General features: G+C 47.9%; 1 protein-coding gene across 3 annotated transcripts in view; it reads right to left on the bottom strand.

The window, feature by feature from the left end:
• LOC126548583 (monocarboxylate transporter 13-like) overlaps positions 1–14,968 on the bottom strand; it is a 51,901-nt gene extending 36,933 nt beyond the window's left edge. The window contains exons 1-3 of one of the 3 annotated variants that reach the window (XM_055063322.2): positions 14,708–14,968; positions 14,338–14,429; positions 6,897–7,155 (exon numbers count right to left, since the gene is read on the bottom strand). In XM_055063322.2, coding sequence (XP_054919297.1) covers positions 6,897–7,125 — 229 coding nt within the window. In that variant the 5' untranslated portion in view covers positions 7,126–7,155; positions 14,338–14,429; positions 14,708–14,968. The other 2 variants (XM_050196832.3, XM_050196833.3) reach the window with 2 other exon arrangements.
• Between the last annotated feature and the right edge of the window lie 879 nt (positions 14,969–15,847).

Here is a 15,847-nt window from a genome sequence, read left to right as displayed (position 1 = left end):
TTCCTGAACATGCATTTTAAAGATTGGTTACGGGTTCCCGACTCATACCCGCGAATGTATGACATTTTACTGGCCACTCTTGGTTCGTGACGTCAGGGTGTAAAACGCCACTTCGCCCGGAAGCGGTGAAGCTCGTTCCTTCTTCTACAAGGCGGTGGCCGACAGTGATCGTTTTGATCACCACCTACTTTATACAGTAGGTCGTGGCTTTGATAGACGTGATAACCGGCGCTTCTCTTCGTCTTGCCGCAGGACAATGCGTTGAGCTTGGAGCACGTCACCCGTCTCGCGCGGCGGCTGCGGGCCGAAAGCAAACGGCGGCCCTTCGGCGCTCATATGTCGTCGTTGAAATCACCGCTGTCGAATTCGAAAGAGCTGGAAAAGACATCGTCAGCTTCGCTTCTTTCTTATTTTTTTTTTTGGCGTTAGCACCACGTGTACTACGTGTTTACATTGAGGTATCGTAAGATCTGACATCATCGACTCATCGCAGACGTCACACGAAGCAGCTACCCGTTCCGGTTTCTGTACCTCGTTTACTGGCTATTTAAAGCTATCGATGAGTTTCTAAGCAAATTAAACCACCCTACCGGTTATACAGGACTGCGAATGCCATTTGAAAATGACAATATCCTTATATGGTTAAATAAACGCGGGAGTTGCGCGCCACTTAACAGGACTCGCTAGTTGGACGTTCACATTAGTATATATATATAGTCATATCATAAGAAGCCAACAAACACAGACACCAAGGACAACATAGGGGAAATTACTTGTGCTTAATAAATGAAATGAAGAAACGACAAATTAATGGAAATTAAAGTGGATGAAAAAACAACTTGCCGCAGGTGGGAACCAAACCCACAACCTTCGCATTTCGCGTGCGATGCTCTACCTATTGAGCTACCGCGGCGCTGTTTCCCCATCCACTTTCTTGGGTATTTATGCGTCCTAGTAGAACCCTGGGAGTGTTAGCCAGCGCCACCACTCACAGACCTTGGCGGCGTACGTGGAACGTCCTTCTTGCCGCAGGAAGACATCGTCAGCTTGTGTTTGTTGCCGTGTTTGTTGGCTTCTTATGATATGACTAATATAAAACGGGCCCCTCGGTTAACCCTCTTTCTTCTCGTTTATATATATATATATATATATATATATATATATATATATATATATATATATATATATATATATATATATGTTGAGGTGATATCACGCGGTATGCCTGCGTGCTCTGCCGGAGCAAGGGCAGGCAACGTTCTGGCTTCCGCGCGGCGAGCAGGCGCGCATTAGCGTTCCTGCTGAGCAGTGGTTTGCGTATACCTCACCGTGGTGCACATATACAGTGGTGTGAGCTGAACGGAGAGCAAGTTAACGTCAAGCGGAATCCATCAAACCCTTTCACTTGGTGCTGAGAAACGCTCACGGTTTTTCCGTCGCGGCCCCATTTCGTGCACGATGGAGGTGCACGCAAAGTCACTTAACGCCGCTGCCGACGTTACTCACCGCGCCGGCGATATAATTGCCACGCGGCTGGTATCTGATCAGTTGTCGCGCGCTATGAGTCGCACCATGTCGCCTCCGGGTATTGTTAAAACACCGTGGAAGGAGCTCGAGCGCTGTAAACTAAGCCTTGCTAAATCGCTTTCAACGCTTCGCTTTCGGGCAAACTATAGCAGTTTTTGAAATTATGAGCTTCCTATTGACCATGTGGCATTCTTCACGCACGTGTTTATAGAGAACATTCTTCTGCCCTTTTCTCATCTTCGTATTCCTTCCTCCCCTTTTGTCCAATGCATGACGCAGCCAACGGCGCACATTTCCGGCTAGCCTCGCTGTACCTTCAGCTCTTCATATTTTCTTTCTCCATCTCTCTCTCTCTCTCTCTCTCTCTCTCTGACCTTTCTGTCATACTCTCAAATGGCAGACTTGAAAGCAAACTTTAAAGCAATCGTATTCTGCGCGATTGACAAATCTTGCAGAATACTCGTATGCGAGCACGTGCTTCCAGATATCTGACGTCGAATTTGGCACTCCGCTCCGCTGATTTGGCAGACACACAGGCACTCCCAAGCGTGAGCCAGTGTTGGCGTCACTATGCAAATGATGGCAATATGCAAATGTCCGCGTGCAATGCCCCAATGCCATCCGAAGGTGCCGGTATCTTTTTTATCTGGGAGCTGACTGCGAGAAGATAGAGAGAGAGAGAGAAAAGGAAAAGTACCAGCAGTTGGTGCCGCATGTCCGTGAAACGAAGGAGGGCACTTGGCGGGCTTCGCTGGTCTGATTGTGCAAACGCCGACGACTTGAAAAGCAAATTTTACGATGGATATCTATACATATATAATACGTACTCATTGAGAAAATAAGTCTGCCTGTACTCTTGTGAAACGACAGACACGAACTTTTTATAATGCTATCAGCGTATCAGCTGCATTTAGTAACCTAACGGTTCAATATTCAGCCCGTCATTATAAAACAAAAAAAAATTAAATTATGGGGTTTTACGTGCCAAAACCACTTTCTGATTATGAGGCACGCCGTAGTGGAGGACTCCGGAAATTTCGACCACCTGGGGTTCTTTAACGTGCACCTGAATCTAAGTACACGGGTGTTTTCGCATTTCGCCCCCATCGAAATGCGGCCGCCGTGGTCGGGATTCGATCCCGCGACCTCGTGCTCAGCAGCCTAACACCATAGCCACTGAGCAACCACGGCGGGTAGCCCGTCATTATAGTCCACAGCTGACTATTACATGCTTTAGCAGCTTACGTTCACATTGCCAGGTTACATGACTAAATTAATGGAATAGCTATATTTCTCATGCCTTTTTGTAATTTGTACAACACATTTCGTCGAAACTGCATGTTCCTGTCTACGCAGGCCAATATTGCAAGTGATTTGGCTAAGCGGCGCGGCTCACCCGCCATCTTGGCTTAGCGGCTATGGTGTTGCGCTGCTGAGCACGACGTCGCGGGATCGAATCCTGGTCGCGGCGGCCGCATTTGGACGGGGGGCGAACTGCGAAAGCGCCCGTGTCCCGTGCAGTGGGGGCGCGTTAAAGATCCCCTGGTGGTCAAAATTAACCCGGAGTCGCCCACTACGGCGTGCCTCGTAATCAAATCGTGGCTTCGGCACGCAAAACCTCAGAATTGAGTACCGGCTCAGAATGAACGCAGCGAATTGCGCCTAAAGTCTTGCTGCGTAACCGATGTTTGATTTCTTTCTTGAACTGTCTTGTTTTTCTTTTTTCAACCTGTGCTTGTAAAATAGACTGCACGCGTAGCTGTAATCTGGCCCAACGGTGGCGCTCATCTTTCGTAACGCAATGGAAGCGACGAAAGATCGCACACGATGTAGATGCAGAAATCGAAGAGCAAGAGTGCATACAGCTCGGGAACCTCAAACAACAATCGATGCGGCAAGGGAGATCTTATGTATGGATTCGTATGAAGGAATAGACGCACGGTCTCCGCGCTGCACTCAGCGTGTCTGTATATCCCAGTTTTCTCGTAGTTGTGTTCGTCGTTGTCCTAACGTTTTACGTGTTCACGGATCACTGCGCCTGCACATTCCTCTTTTAAAGAACGTGTAGTCTCCAGCAATGCGTTTGCGATAGCACGTTCTTAAGGTTGATCCGTTCTTTGGCTTCAAATCGGGCTGCGGAACAGCAAGCACAGCTGCCAAACAATGAGTCGCTACTGCTACTCCTTTTGCGATGGACACGAATGAAACGGGCGTGAATCAGAGAAGCGCTTCCATCGCTGTGCTTATCATACAGATGCTAAAAACCACCCCCGCGAACGATCCGTTGCCTCAGAAAACGCATGCAATAATTTCAATGCAACGCAATGCATGCTGCGTTATGTGATTAAATAATATTTTCCAGCCTTCCTTGAAACACCCGAAATGTATGACGTCAATTTTTCCGATCCGCGCGACTTCCAATTTAGCAAAGCGCTGCTAAATGTTCTGAGGCAGTGCCTTATGTTATTAGCGTTGGTGCAGGCGTGCAGTTCATTACGCATACACACTTCTTCGAAGGGTCTATCTAAGCCTTGCCATTGCTTTCGTACCGCAATATATGAGCCTTTAACAGCGGCCTTGTCTTATTTGTCGCTGTATTCTTGTCCCTTGTACTCCGACACGAGAAAGGATCAGTGTCCGACAAGATACACGCGTCAGCTTCAGGTCACGCCAATGAGGAATGGCCTCAGCTACACAAGTCGTTGGTCAATAATAAATTAAGGACTTTCTGATAGCGCACTTTCGCGTGACATCTTTGACTTCCTTTTTCGGGCAAGTGATCAGCCACTTGGTCCCACGTGCGATGCAAGCAGAGATAATACTCAGCAACGTGAAGTGGACTACACCCGAAATCGTCGTTTATAGCGAGAGTATACACAACTCAGGCGGCGCGCTGCCCACCATTTATTGGCCTGTGCCGTGTACGCCTAACACTGTAGTATACCTGGTCCGCTCAGGCCACTTGGGCTCTCGTCTCTATCTCGAACCAGCGGGTAGTTATAAACCGGTCTGTGTCGTCCGGATTGCCACCGCGGTATCAACATCGGCGGTCGTACCTTCACGTATGCAGCGAAGGACGCGCAAACGCGTGCTTCTGATTTGGCCGCCGAGGCAAACTGTATGTTGAGTGCGTGTCAATTATCGGTCAACAAGACTGAACGCGGGCGAAAAGAAACGCCTGTTTCGTTCCATCACCAGTTTGCTTTTCTTTTGCAGTGCAGAACGCTCGTAGACGCACTTCTCTATCTGCCTCCCTTTAATCCAGTGTATCGGGCTTCCACAACAGACCGAGGTGGTGGGCTCTTGCATTTCCCCCTACGTTTCAAGGAAAAGAATAAACACTTTCCTGCTCATTTCATTTCCAACACGGCCACTGCCGATGCGCAGGAGCTGCTGGACGGTACGCTGCGCAGGCCCTCGGCACTACGAAGTATAATTCGACAAGGTGAATTACGGCTTGGCGCCGGCTCGGCCGCTGCGTGCCGCGGCGGGAAACGTCGCCGGCAGAATTCGCCGTTCGCGGTTCAAGGTTAAGGGTGACCATCCGTTGCCTATGGAAATGCCTGCGATCGCCTCGTTTTTCGCTGCTTGGCCAAGCCGTGTGGCGCAACCAGAAGAATGTGTACTACGGGCGCTTGAGATATTCTGGCCTCAGTTAACGTCCGTCAGGGAAAATCCCACGAGACGCGTGGAGCCCGATAAATTAGTGCACTGACACCGCGACCGTACTGCGAGCTGTCTGAAGGACGGTTTCGGTAGTGGTCCTCGCTCGCAGCAGACCGATGTTCGTGGAAGGAAAAGAAACGCTGCAACACGCGCCTTCCCTCTTTTTCTTCTTTTTTTTCCTTCCGAGTGTGTAGCGAGCTTGATGTAAACATCATCGTTAAACATTATTACCACTCCCGTGTGTTCCATTCAGCAAGCTCCGTAGAGCAGTCGCAGGTAGATCCTGACCCCCTGCCCCCGGCCGCTCGTATAGGAATCTAGCGCATACACATTAATGACAGTTATTTTGCTTTAACCATGACCTCTCGCAAAATCGTGATTGTGGCTTTCCTGGGAGAAGCGTTGTTGTTGGTTCTGTAGCTCCGAGCGAGCCATGCTGCGCACCTGTCGCGAGGCACGCCGCGTATGTCTTCACTGTTCGCCTGAAAACACACAAATGAATACTGCGCGTTCGCATGCGCGTGGAACGTATTGCAGGTGTATTTCCGACGTGGATTGTGTCGGCAAGCCACATGTTCCACAGCATATCTTTAACCAACTGTAAAGTTTGCAGCTTTCCTGTTTGATTGTGTGCATTGGGTCACGCGATGAGCATATGCTCTGTAATCCAGGTTAAGATGCGCTCCATGAGGTTATCAACTAAACCGAACAACCTACGGCATGCGTTCTGGCCGCGACTGAGTGTATAGAGACAAGTCGTACCGTGTAATGCTCGCGACGGTGACTGGTGATGTCCCAAGGTGAAGACACATGTTTCAAATACGTTCCCGGCGATCGCGGAAATCATTGAGTTCCTTGTAAGGAACGCTTAGAGGCAAGCGCAAGAAATGATATTTTCGAGGGCATTCTAACCAGCGCTACGGGGCCAGCGGGTCGTATTCTACTGCTGCCATTTCAGCCAAAAAAATGACGAGGCAATAATAATAATAATAATAATAATAATAATAATAATAATAATAATAATAATAATAATAATAATAATAATAATAATAATAACAAATAAAAAAACAATAAGTAAATAAATACATACGGTCGTATTTCTAGGGCAGTTTCGCTTTCTTTCTGAGCCAACGGCGTGCAGAGTCTATGAATAGTGTCATCTAATATGAAATAACGGAATTTTCGGTAGTTATCTTACCAGAGGATTGACCTCGTTTTATTTCTCACGCGCACAGCAATTACCTTTGTTGCATCTCTTTCCTTCGCGCTATTCCCACGCGCACTAGCTTTCTCGGCGCGTAGTATTCCTTCGAGTTTACTGGAGCTTAAGCTGAAATGAGGATGTTTATTGGGGGCGAAGGGGCGCCGATGCACTGTAAAATAATTTACACCCTTGAAAGGGAAAAATGGTGTAAATGTGTCTATAACCCACAGCCTTGGGTGACAAAATAATTCAGACCCTTGAAAGGAAAAAATGGTGTAAATGTGTCTATGGTGTAACCACAGCCTTAGAGTGTGGTTCCACACCCTAAGGCTGTGGGGCTGTGTGTAACCAGGGTGTGGTTACACCGTAGGTGTGGCTACACCAATGGTGTAACCCACAGCCTTAGGGTGACACCCTAAGGCTGTGGGTTATAGACACATTTACACCATTTTTCCCTTTCGAGGGTCTAAATTATTTTACAGTGTGGTGGACTACTCACTTCCAGTGAAGTACGCGCACATCATGGCCGTGAAAGGCTGCGACGCAGCCTCTCTGGACGCTCCCGAATGCTTGATGAGCCCCACGTAGAGGACGGGCGTGGAGCTGAGGCCCACCCAGCCGAAGAATGCGTACATGGTGCAGAAGACGCCCAGGTACCAGGCCCTCGCGGAGTCCGGGCCCTCGCGCACCGCCTTGCGGGCTGCTCCGCTGGTCTGCGGCTTGGCCATCGCTGTCGCTGGTCAGTGATGCCCAAGGTCCTGCGAGCACGAGCGCGCCGCCAAGTCACCTTCCGGCCTGCCTTATAACGTTGCAGCTTCTATGGAGGGTTTGTGTGCGTGAGCGGGTGAACGAACGAGCTTCCTGCAAATTTTTACTCTGTTTCGTGGGCAGTTGTAAGAGCTGCAGAATTTCCGACCAGGTGCAGATTTCGCTCGCCGTTTTAGATAACACCTTACTGAAAGCACAGGCAGTTGAACTGCAACAAGTGTTGTATGTATGTCTGCCCACTGCATTCAGGAAATCGACGACGCATTATTTGTCGACTTTGGAAAACTTACGCTTGTTGTCCGCCGCGATTGTTGAGTATAGCAATGACATTCCGCTGCTGAGCACAGGAGCACGGAACAGCCGCATTCTGACGGACGTGGAACGCAGAAACGCTCGTGTAACACTCTTTCGACGATGTAAAATAGACCCGAGGTTGCCTACTATACGGCGTCTGGCAAAGCCCGGTAGGTTGCTTCGTGAGATTAAACCTCTCAATCTAGTTGAAATGCGTCCGAAAGAGAGAAGGAAGAAATCGGAAAGGCAGGGAGCTTAATATGTTCTAAATAGTCTGATTGAGTCTGCGGGGGACGCTCGTCATTGTCCCCAAGTTCTAAAAGGTATACGGTGAAGTGCGTGATGGCGGGTCGCATTTGAGGCTCAGAGAAGAGCCATCCGCTCTACGTGCACATTGAAGCACTCACTTATGTTCATATTTTTATCGCCCTTTTAAGCGAAGAAGCCCCGCGAATACACTCAAAGTGCCTCGAGCGGCCAGTCGCGCGGCAGTTTTGCGTGCATTTGCGGGCTTATTTCACGCTCGGAAAAACACTTTTATGTAGCAAGTATTGAGAAACAGGAAGCTGTATCGGGAGTTTTTCATGTAGCTCTACAATTTTCTCATCGACGCTTCTAATCTAACTATAATATTTGAGAAGTTGAATAATTAATTAGGAATAATTGTCTAATTAAGTGGAATGAAAAATAATTTGAGTATCTCCAAGTCTTCTGTCTAGCTACGTGGTATATATATATATATATTCGCATATTTTTAAACTATGGCTAAAATTAGCTGGGACACCCTTCATGTATAACTCGCGTACGCTGACCGACAAGCTAGTGTCGGCATAAGTGCGCCATCTTCTCCGTAATCGCCAAATGAATTTCTATATAGAACCTAGACATATGTCGGCTGATAGATATCTCTAAAGCGCGGCGGCTTGTTGGGGGAATAACTAATTGCATTCGACGGATTCCTTGATTTACCTGACTTTCTTGGATTTAGCCCCGAAGGGTATATGATCTACTATGACACAAGTGGTAGAGAATCCTTAAATCTGTCCTAGATATGTGTTGTGCTTTTTTTGTTCATACACCTGTCATTGCCATTCTTCCCTCGAGAAGCATCATACATCGCCTTCGTCCTCGCCTCATCGCGGCGTACACGTCTTACACTGTGCATCAGTCGCATTTGGAGTTTGCATTTCGGCATAGCTTGGGAGCGGTTTAGTGCATGAACATAAAGATTGTATTAGATGAAAGTTGTGAGCTTTTTTTTATTATTGATAAACCTTACATAAACATTGCATGAGGTTACCGTTGCATAAGATGAACGTAAACACAATTGTAGACATCACTGGTAGAGCATTTCATCAACCGCTTCACAAAGGCTTCGCTTCATATTGATTCCAACATGTACGTTGAATCTGCATATATATATTTTTTTTACTTCCTTTAACCAAACTGTGTAGCTGACAAGAACTTCCCGACTCAGCCTGCGACCTGTCAGTTTATATATCCCCTATATAGTCAGTATATCCCCCCTCCCCCCCTCCCCCCCCCCCCCCCGAACCTCCCTCTATATATCTCCCTGTACGATATCAAACCTTGTCATTTGCGAGTTTTTATTCAGAGGGTGGGGGAAAGCGTGTTTTTTTCACACGCAGTCATTGATGACGAAATTACTGCCCCCCCCCCCCCCCACACACGCTCACGCACGCACACTTTTTCTCTGCTTCTTTTTTTTGTTGGGGGGGGGGGGGGCAACTTCAACTGAACCGTCGTTTTTTTTTTTATCCCTAGCTAGCGAAGTCCTCATTCACGCAAGTGCGAGTGTGCTTTCTCACCTCGCGACCGTGCTACGGTCGCAGCACACGGACAAGTAAGTAGTTGCGGTGAGTGCCAAGTGAAAGCGTTAACGTCGGCTGAAACCGAACTAACGGGAACAACTTCAGCCTAAATCCTCGTCCCTTTATCTTTACCCTTTTATTACTATTTCCTTCTTTTTTTTTGCGGCCGAAGAGAAGCAGGCTTCATTAGGGCAGGCAAAAAAGCTCACTGCAATTAGCGGCCACCAAGCAGCGCTAAGGTCGGTCGTCCTAAATGCCTTCCTTCCGCTGAGCCAGCAAACGGCCCCCCATTGCATCCTTATGGCCCATCATCCGCGCCCTCCGGCCACCAACCATCTGACTTTATAACGCCGCGCCGGGTAGAGAAAAAACAAAAAACAAAACAGAAACAACAACAATAACAAACAGAAAGGCAGGCTGTCCAGCGTCGCGTATTCTTTCAGATTGGACCATAAAGGGAAGCATGCGCGGTCGTCGTCACCGTCACATATACGCCGCTCAGGGACTATCGTTGTGTGCCTTGAAGCCGGTGTATGGCACAACCCTGCTGCACTTTCACCTCTGTGGGCAGCAAGCCTGCGGACTGCTACAGAACGTGCGGCGTTTTATTGAGTAAAAGTAGCAACAGAATTAGGGTAGCCCGTTCAACTTCATCCCCATCATCAAGAAAGAATATTGAGTGCGTTGCCTTTTTTTTAAGCCACTTGTAAACTTATACAGACACTTTTTGTTGGTTGTCAAACGTCTCAAAATTAAAGCTAGCAATTTCATGCGTATTTTGACAATTGTGAGTTATTTTGAGTGTCGAAATTTTCAGATGGCCTTGAGAGGAGCATGCATTTAGATCCCTAACTCTTATCAGAAACGAGAAAAGCAGCTCAAAAACTATCACAATCACTGTATACGATCGTGATAGCTCTTGGGTTGACTCGAGCAAGGTTGACTCGTAATCAGGAATAATTTTTACTTCAGATACCGCGTGCGTGGCGCCTAGTTAAGCGAAAACATGTAATTGATGTCAAAAGTGCTCAGCGCCCGTACAAATAGAGAGTTTTAGAATTGGTGCCGCTAGACTTTGGGACCCTAAATCGCGTTGCGTAGGTTGCTTTTGGGTTCGGAAGAGCATCAAAGTTTAATAATTGGGACAACAGCAGCGTTGGTGGTTGAACGCCGCAGTGGTGAAAATAGAAGGCGCTTGAAAGCGAAGGATCAGAGCAATAAGAGTCTTTTTACAAGTGAAGCCTAAAGGAATGCATTTTAGAATTAAAAAAAAGGCTTGGAAGAGTTTGTAATAAAAATGACTATGATAGTATTTGTACGACTTGTTTCTGCCCTCTTTAGGCCAAGGCTGGTCAAATGACGCCAACCCGAGCTACATGTAATCTGTATGCTGCACAAGTCAATGTTACAAATAATCAAGCTCTTTTCTAGAAAAAGAAACAGACGGAATGCCAACACAACAAATATCATGACGTTCAATAGAGAACGCCCAAAAAGAATGCCGGGGGTGCTTTGATCCCGGTAACTTCTAATCACGAGAGTCTGGTCAAGAAACGGCGTACAGACGTTGAAGAAAGGAAACTGAGCTAGATAAGAAAACTTGCGAAATTAGGTTGGGTTTGGTTGATGCAGGGGACGGAAAGTTGGAGATATTAGGGAGAAAGTCCCCGTGGCACTTCAGTAGAGTTAATACGCTGGCGATCACGACGATGAATTTATCTAGGCGGCCACAATATTTCTCTACCTTGTAAACGGCGTTGCGCTTCTCAATTTAATGTTTTTCTGTAGGTGACCGGCATTTGTAGTTCTGAAGTTGTAATATTGCTGCATTTGCTTTGAATCAGAGCACCTCGAACCGAGGCCCACTTAATGTTTTTCGCGGCCATTACCATCAAAACAGGTGAGGCTAACTGAAGCGCAAAAAGCAACAGCATTAGAAAAATACTGTTGCCTTTTTGTTCAGTTTTCTTTTTTCAATTGGCCATGGCGCGCCTGAGTGCAACAGATAATTTTCTGTGTGCGCGAACAGCTTTGGAAGTAGCTCCCAATGTCGCCGTGCATTCCTGCTTCCGTGTTTGTGTAACTAGCAGAGACATCGGTATGCATTCTTGCAATATCACAAATCCAGGTGTTAGTATTCTGACACGAAGGAGCGGTTCGATATTCTAGTTAGTGCTGCATTATAGACAGTTTAGAGTAAACAGGGCAGGGAAAGCAACAGGGAAGACGAAGATGCTCTGACGTTGAAAAAAACATTCAGTACTGTTCAACATGGATTACTGAAATCAGTGGCAGTGTTGCAGAAATAAAAGCACATGTGAACACGTAGAAATTGTCAACTGATTTCTCTCGACAGCACGCACATTTAGAGTGACGCTCGGCGCACAATTAACAGCACAACAAGATAGAAACAGCGAGACTGACAGAAATAGATTAAAAAAAAGAACTGTTTTCAGCCGTAAGCAGGGGATCTGTCACGTTCGCTTTCGCTGACACTTAGTGCGCGAACGTTTGATCGCGCGCAGTCATGTGATTGCTCTAAGCCTGCATGCATTTACTGTAATTCCAAGCATTAATTCTGTTGACATTTTGAAGAGGAGTACATAAATTTTAACGAAATTCATCGCCGAAAAGTGCAACCGTTCTGCTTACAGTCACTTCTTGACAAGTTGCGAACAATTTTTATGGCTCACAACTTGTCAAGCAACTTCGTATTTTTGTTTTTATTAGTTTTTATAATAATTTGTAATAATGCACAATTTTTACAGCTTGATAGAAAAAGAATTCAGCGCTTAGCGGATAAAGCCTAACGAGTACTGTGGTCGGCATCCTGAAGGGTTTACTCAATTATTTAGTTATTTATTTCAGGCTAAAGGCAGTTGATATTTTACCAAAGGTGTTTGCACTGCATTGAAGCCTACACCATCCTTGGCAGTAAAAGACGGACTACTGCTTGACTGCTAGAGACCAGTACTTTTATTTTATAACCGAGCAAACTTGCGGCCTAATAAATTTCGCTACTACTCGGTGTAAGTCGCTGTTCTTCTTCTTTGCGAAGTGACCGGTGTCACTTAATGAATGCGCATGCAAAGCCTTCATGTGCTGCTTGGTACATCGATGTCATTTATCTGTTGAGCCTTCCAGTGTGCAAGAGAGAGAGAGAGAGAAAAATGAAAACAAACAAACAAGAGCATTCGTACGAAGAGGGTAAAGCAATACTTTAAAATATAACAGGAATCAGTACTTGCGCTGTTCTTTGCGACCAGTGCTAGGACACCCGCTAGGCTCGTAAACGAAGCTGCGTCGGCGTAAGAACTCTCGGCGCAATGCGGCCGACAAGCTAGGCATGCGTCTGATGCTCTGTCATTCGAACATTGCACCGGTCCGGTGGTAAACCTGACTTAACAGCTCACGTCAGAGCTGGCGTTGCAGACGGCATTTGTCCGAGAATGATTACCGGCGTTTTTCTCGCGTGTGGCCGTTGACTGTGAAGGCGATGGCAATGACATAGCTCGAGCCAAGGATATCGGCAAGTTTATAGACGGGTAGTGGCTTAAGTCAGTCGTTCCAAACCTGAAGCGATCGCTCGACTTTTTCGCCAGGAGTTCATGCAACCTCTACATGACTAGTTATGCTGCTCGCGCATTTCGATTTGCATGCGCACTCAGATGCACAGCTGCAGTAGTCGTGCACGCGTCACGAGACGATTCCCGAAGTATGTTATATACGGCGAGCATCAACGCCGTGATATTACATAACGAGCACACCTCCCGGCGCATCCCCTGCGCAACAGCTGCTTCGAAAACAAAATAGATAGTCGCGCCACATCCAGCAACGTACGCGAGCGGCAAGGCTGTTGTTTTTGGACGCACGGTGTGCGGAGGCGGTGGCATTAACCTCTGCGGTATAGACGCTGTGTCTCTGGCGCACAGCGTCTGGGACCGAGGGCTTCTATAGTTTTACTGCGAGATCTCGCGCGCGGATAGCTGGCTGTGTAGGGCCCGCAATTCGGCATCCGATAAACCGTGCAAACAGCGACCTAACCTTGTCATAATGAGTGCTTGCGACACCACCAGCAACCTTCTGCGTCATTTCACCGGGTGCCTCCAGTATGCCGGACTGACGTAGAACTTTCGACTTCCGTTCGTTATACTTACACCGGTTAGCTATAGAGGGCTATCGTCGCGTTAACGGAAGTTTTCCCTGGGAGTAAAACGCTTGAACCGCAGCATGTAAGACTTATTGCATCAAAAAGAAAGTCTCCATAATGCCGGAATGGTACGCAGAACAAGAGGGCACACTGATGTGTCGTCTTGTTGCTGCGTACGTCGCATTCGATCTTTGCTTTTTTATACACCCTCTTTTCATTTAAGCCCAGTCGACCACCAGGACAAAACCTCGAATGGTTTATTCACGAATGCATGGAGGCAAATAATTAGCAAAATGCCGAACAAGGTTGCGCGTCCTCCCCCCCCCCCCCCCTGTAGATAAAATATAATTGAAATCGTACAAATAATTGCTGAAAAGTTTTCAGAACCAATTATAGTAATCTTCAGACTGCAGTCGGTATATACGTTAAGCGAAACCTGTGTCGAGTGTCGATATCGAAAGTGTTGAGCATAATCGGAGACTGTAAGGAAAACTCGCAGAAAGCTCTGGGCCAAAATGTTCTTATGCTCGAATCGTTGGCATAAGAGCAAATTAAAGCAAATCCTGGTGCTTAATATATTATGAGCGAAGGTGTCCCGTCCCGCCAGTGAGAAAGGCTCCTGGGCCTGTATTCACAAAGCATTCATACGCTGAAGCTGTTCGTATGAGCATGTTCCAGTCATCAGCGATGCTGGACATATTTGTGAAGTCAGCCGGCCAGTGGCGAAGAGAAACTTTTGAATTCGGCCCTTGATTCCCAGCTGAGAATTACCTTTCTTTCCCTCCTGTCTGCCATCGCTATCTGCACTGTTACTTCACAATGAGCCATTACTAACTCACGTAACTGTCAACACTATGCTAATCAAGCTCGTGGTTTCAGAGGGGTTTATCACTTACTGTCAATAGCAACGGATGAAGAACTGAGAAGTTTGACGTCCTTCCGTATTCTTTAACCGTGCACCCATCGCACTTCAACATCGGATGATGACCTCGAGTAAGAAAAAAAAAAGAAAGAAAAGAAACTGCATCACTGATATTGAACGTAAAAGCGACTCTAGTCGCGGCTCTGAGCGACGTGGCTCGAGGCTCACACAGCGGTCGTCACCTGGAGGGTCGTGGCAGGTAGAACAAAAAGGGGGGGGGGGGGGGGCACGCTACTCACCCTGAGAGACACCGACTCCTCCAAGCGCGCGCGGGGGCGAGTGTCATCGCCGCGTCACGCAGGACGCGAACAGCAGCCACTCGTAAAACAAATGGACCAACCAACCTGCATGGGCAGTGGTTGTTCTCGGGGAGCCGTTATCTCCGGCCAGCGTCGGCGCAAAGGAGGGGAGCGCATCGGGGCCCGAGCTCGCTGCTACGACATGGGCGCGTGCGCCAAGACAGTCACGCGTGGCTCCGGAGGCTGCCGCGCCGCAGTGAATGACGCCTTCTGCGCAACACGCGCCCAGCGGCATGGAGTGCTCGCTCTGCCGCTGCTTACGCACGTGCAGGCCAGGAGCGCACGCGCCCTTGGCAAGCACAGCTGGAAGGCCTGACGAAGCCGCGGGGCCTGCTGCAGCCGCTATCTTACGCGCGACGGGGATGTACGTAATACGCTTTCGCAAGAAAAACACAAACACGAGAGTGGATGAACTGCGTGCCCAAACAGGGCCGGGTTTGCTTTTCGAGCAATGCGATACTCGCAGAACGGCGGCATGTATAAGGAACCCATCTAATTCGTTTTCGCGTGCTTTATTACGCCCCTATATAGCTTCGAACACGCTATAATGTATATGTGATGTGGAACGCGCCCTGCGAGAGACGGAGAAATGAAGAGAAATGGGAATACGGGGGGGGGGGGGGGGTACGCTCTATTGCCTATGTTGCAGGATGAGAGGGTGACAAAGGCGCCGAAAGATAAAAGGGTCAAGGGTAAAGAGAATTGATGCACCCGGGAGCAAACAACACAGCGTCTCTCGCGATTAGGTGGCCACTCATGCGTGTTCACCTTGAGTGCCGGAAGAGTGCTAGCGAAAGGTGGCCATGCCTTTGATATTCGTTTCCGCAGTAGGCCTAATATCTAATCGGCGGCACACCGGAGGCGATGACATTGGATATGGACCTCGGGACAGTAGTCAGCGGAAATGCTCGAGCTGTAGTTGGCCGTTGGCCAGTAACCTTTTGAGATGAACAATAACAATACGGTATAGAATACGGTTTTTATGTCCCACATATTATTCCCACTCCCTTCAGCAAAAGAAATCAAAGAGCGCATTCTCTCTAACTTTTTTTCAGAGGTGCTTACCCTCCTTCTGCACAACCGCATGCACAAGGCCGGGACAATGGAACTATTCTATTCTTACACTGCTCCTGTTCGCGCTTCGCCAGTGGTCCAACAGTAGCGACACCCCCACGTTATCATCGC

Source organism: Dermacentor andersoni, chromosome 1, assembly GCF_023375885.2.
Source record: "Dermacentor andersoni chromosome 1, qqDerAnde1_hic_scaffold, whole genome shotgun sequence".
NCBI lineage: Eukaryota > Metazoa > Arthropoda > Arachnida > Ixodida > Ixodidae > Dermacentor > Dermacentor andersoni.
The sequence above is the reverse complement of the archived record's forward strand: the minus strand, read 5'-3'. Positions and strand labels throughout refer to the sequence as shown.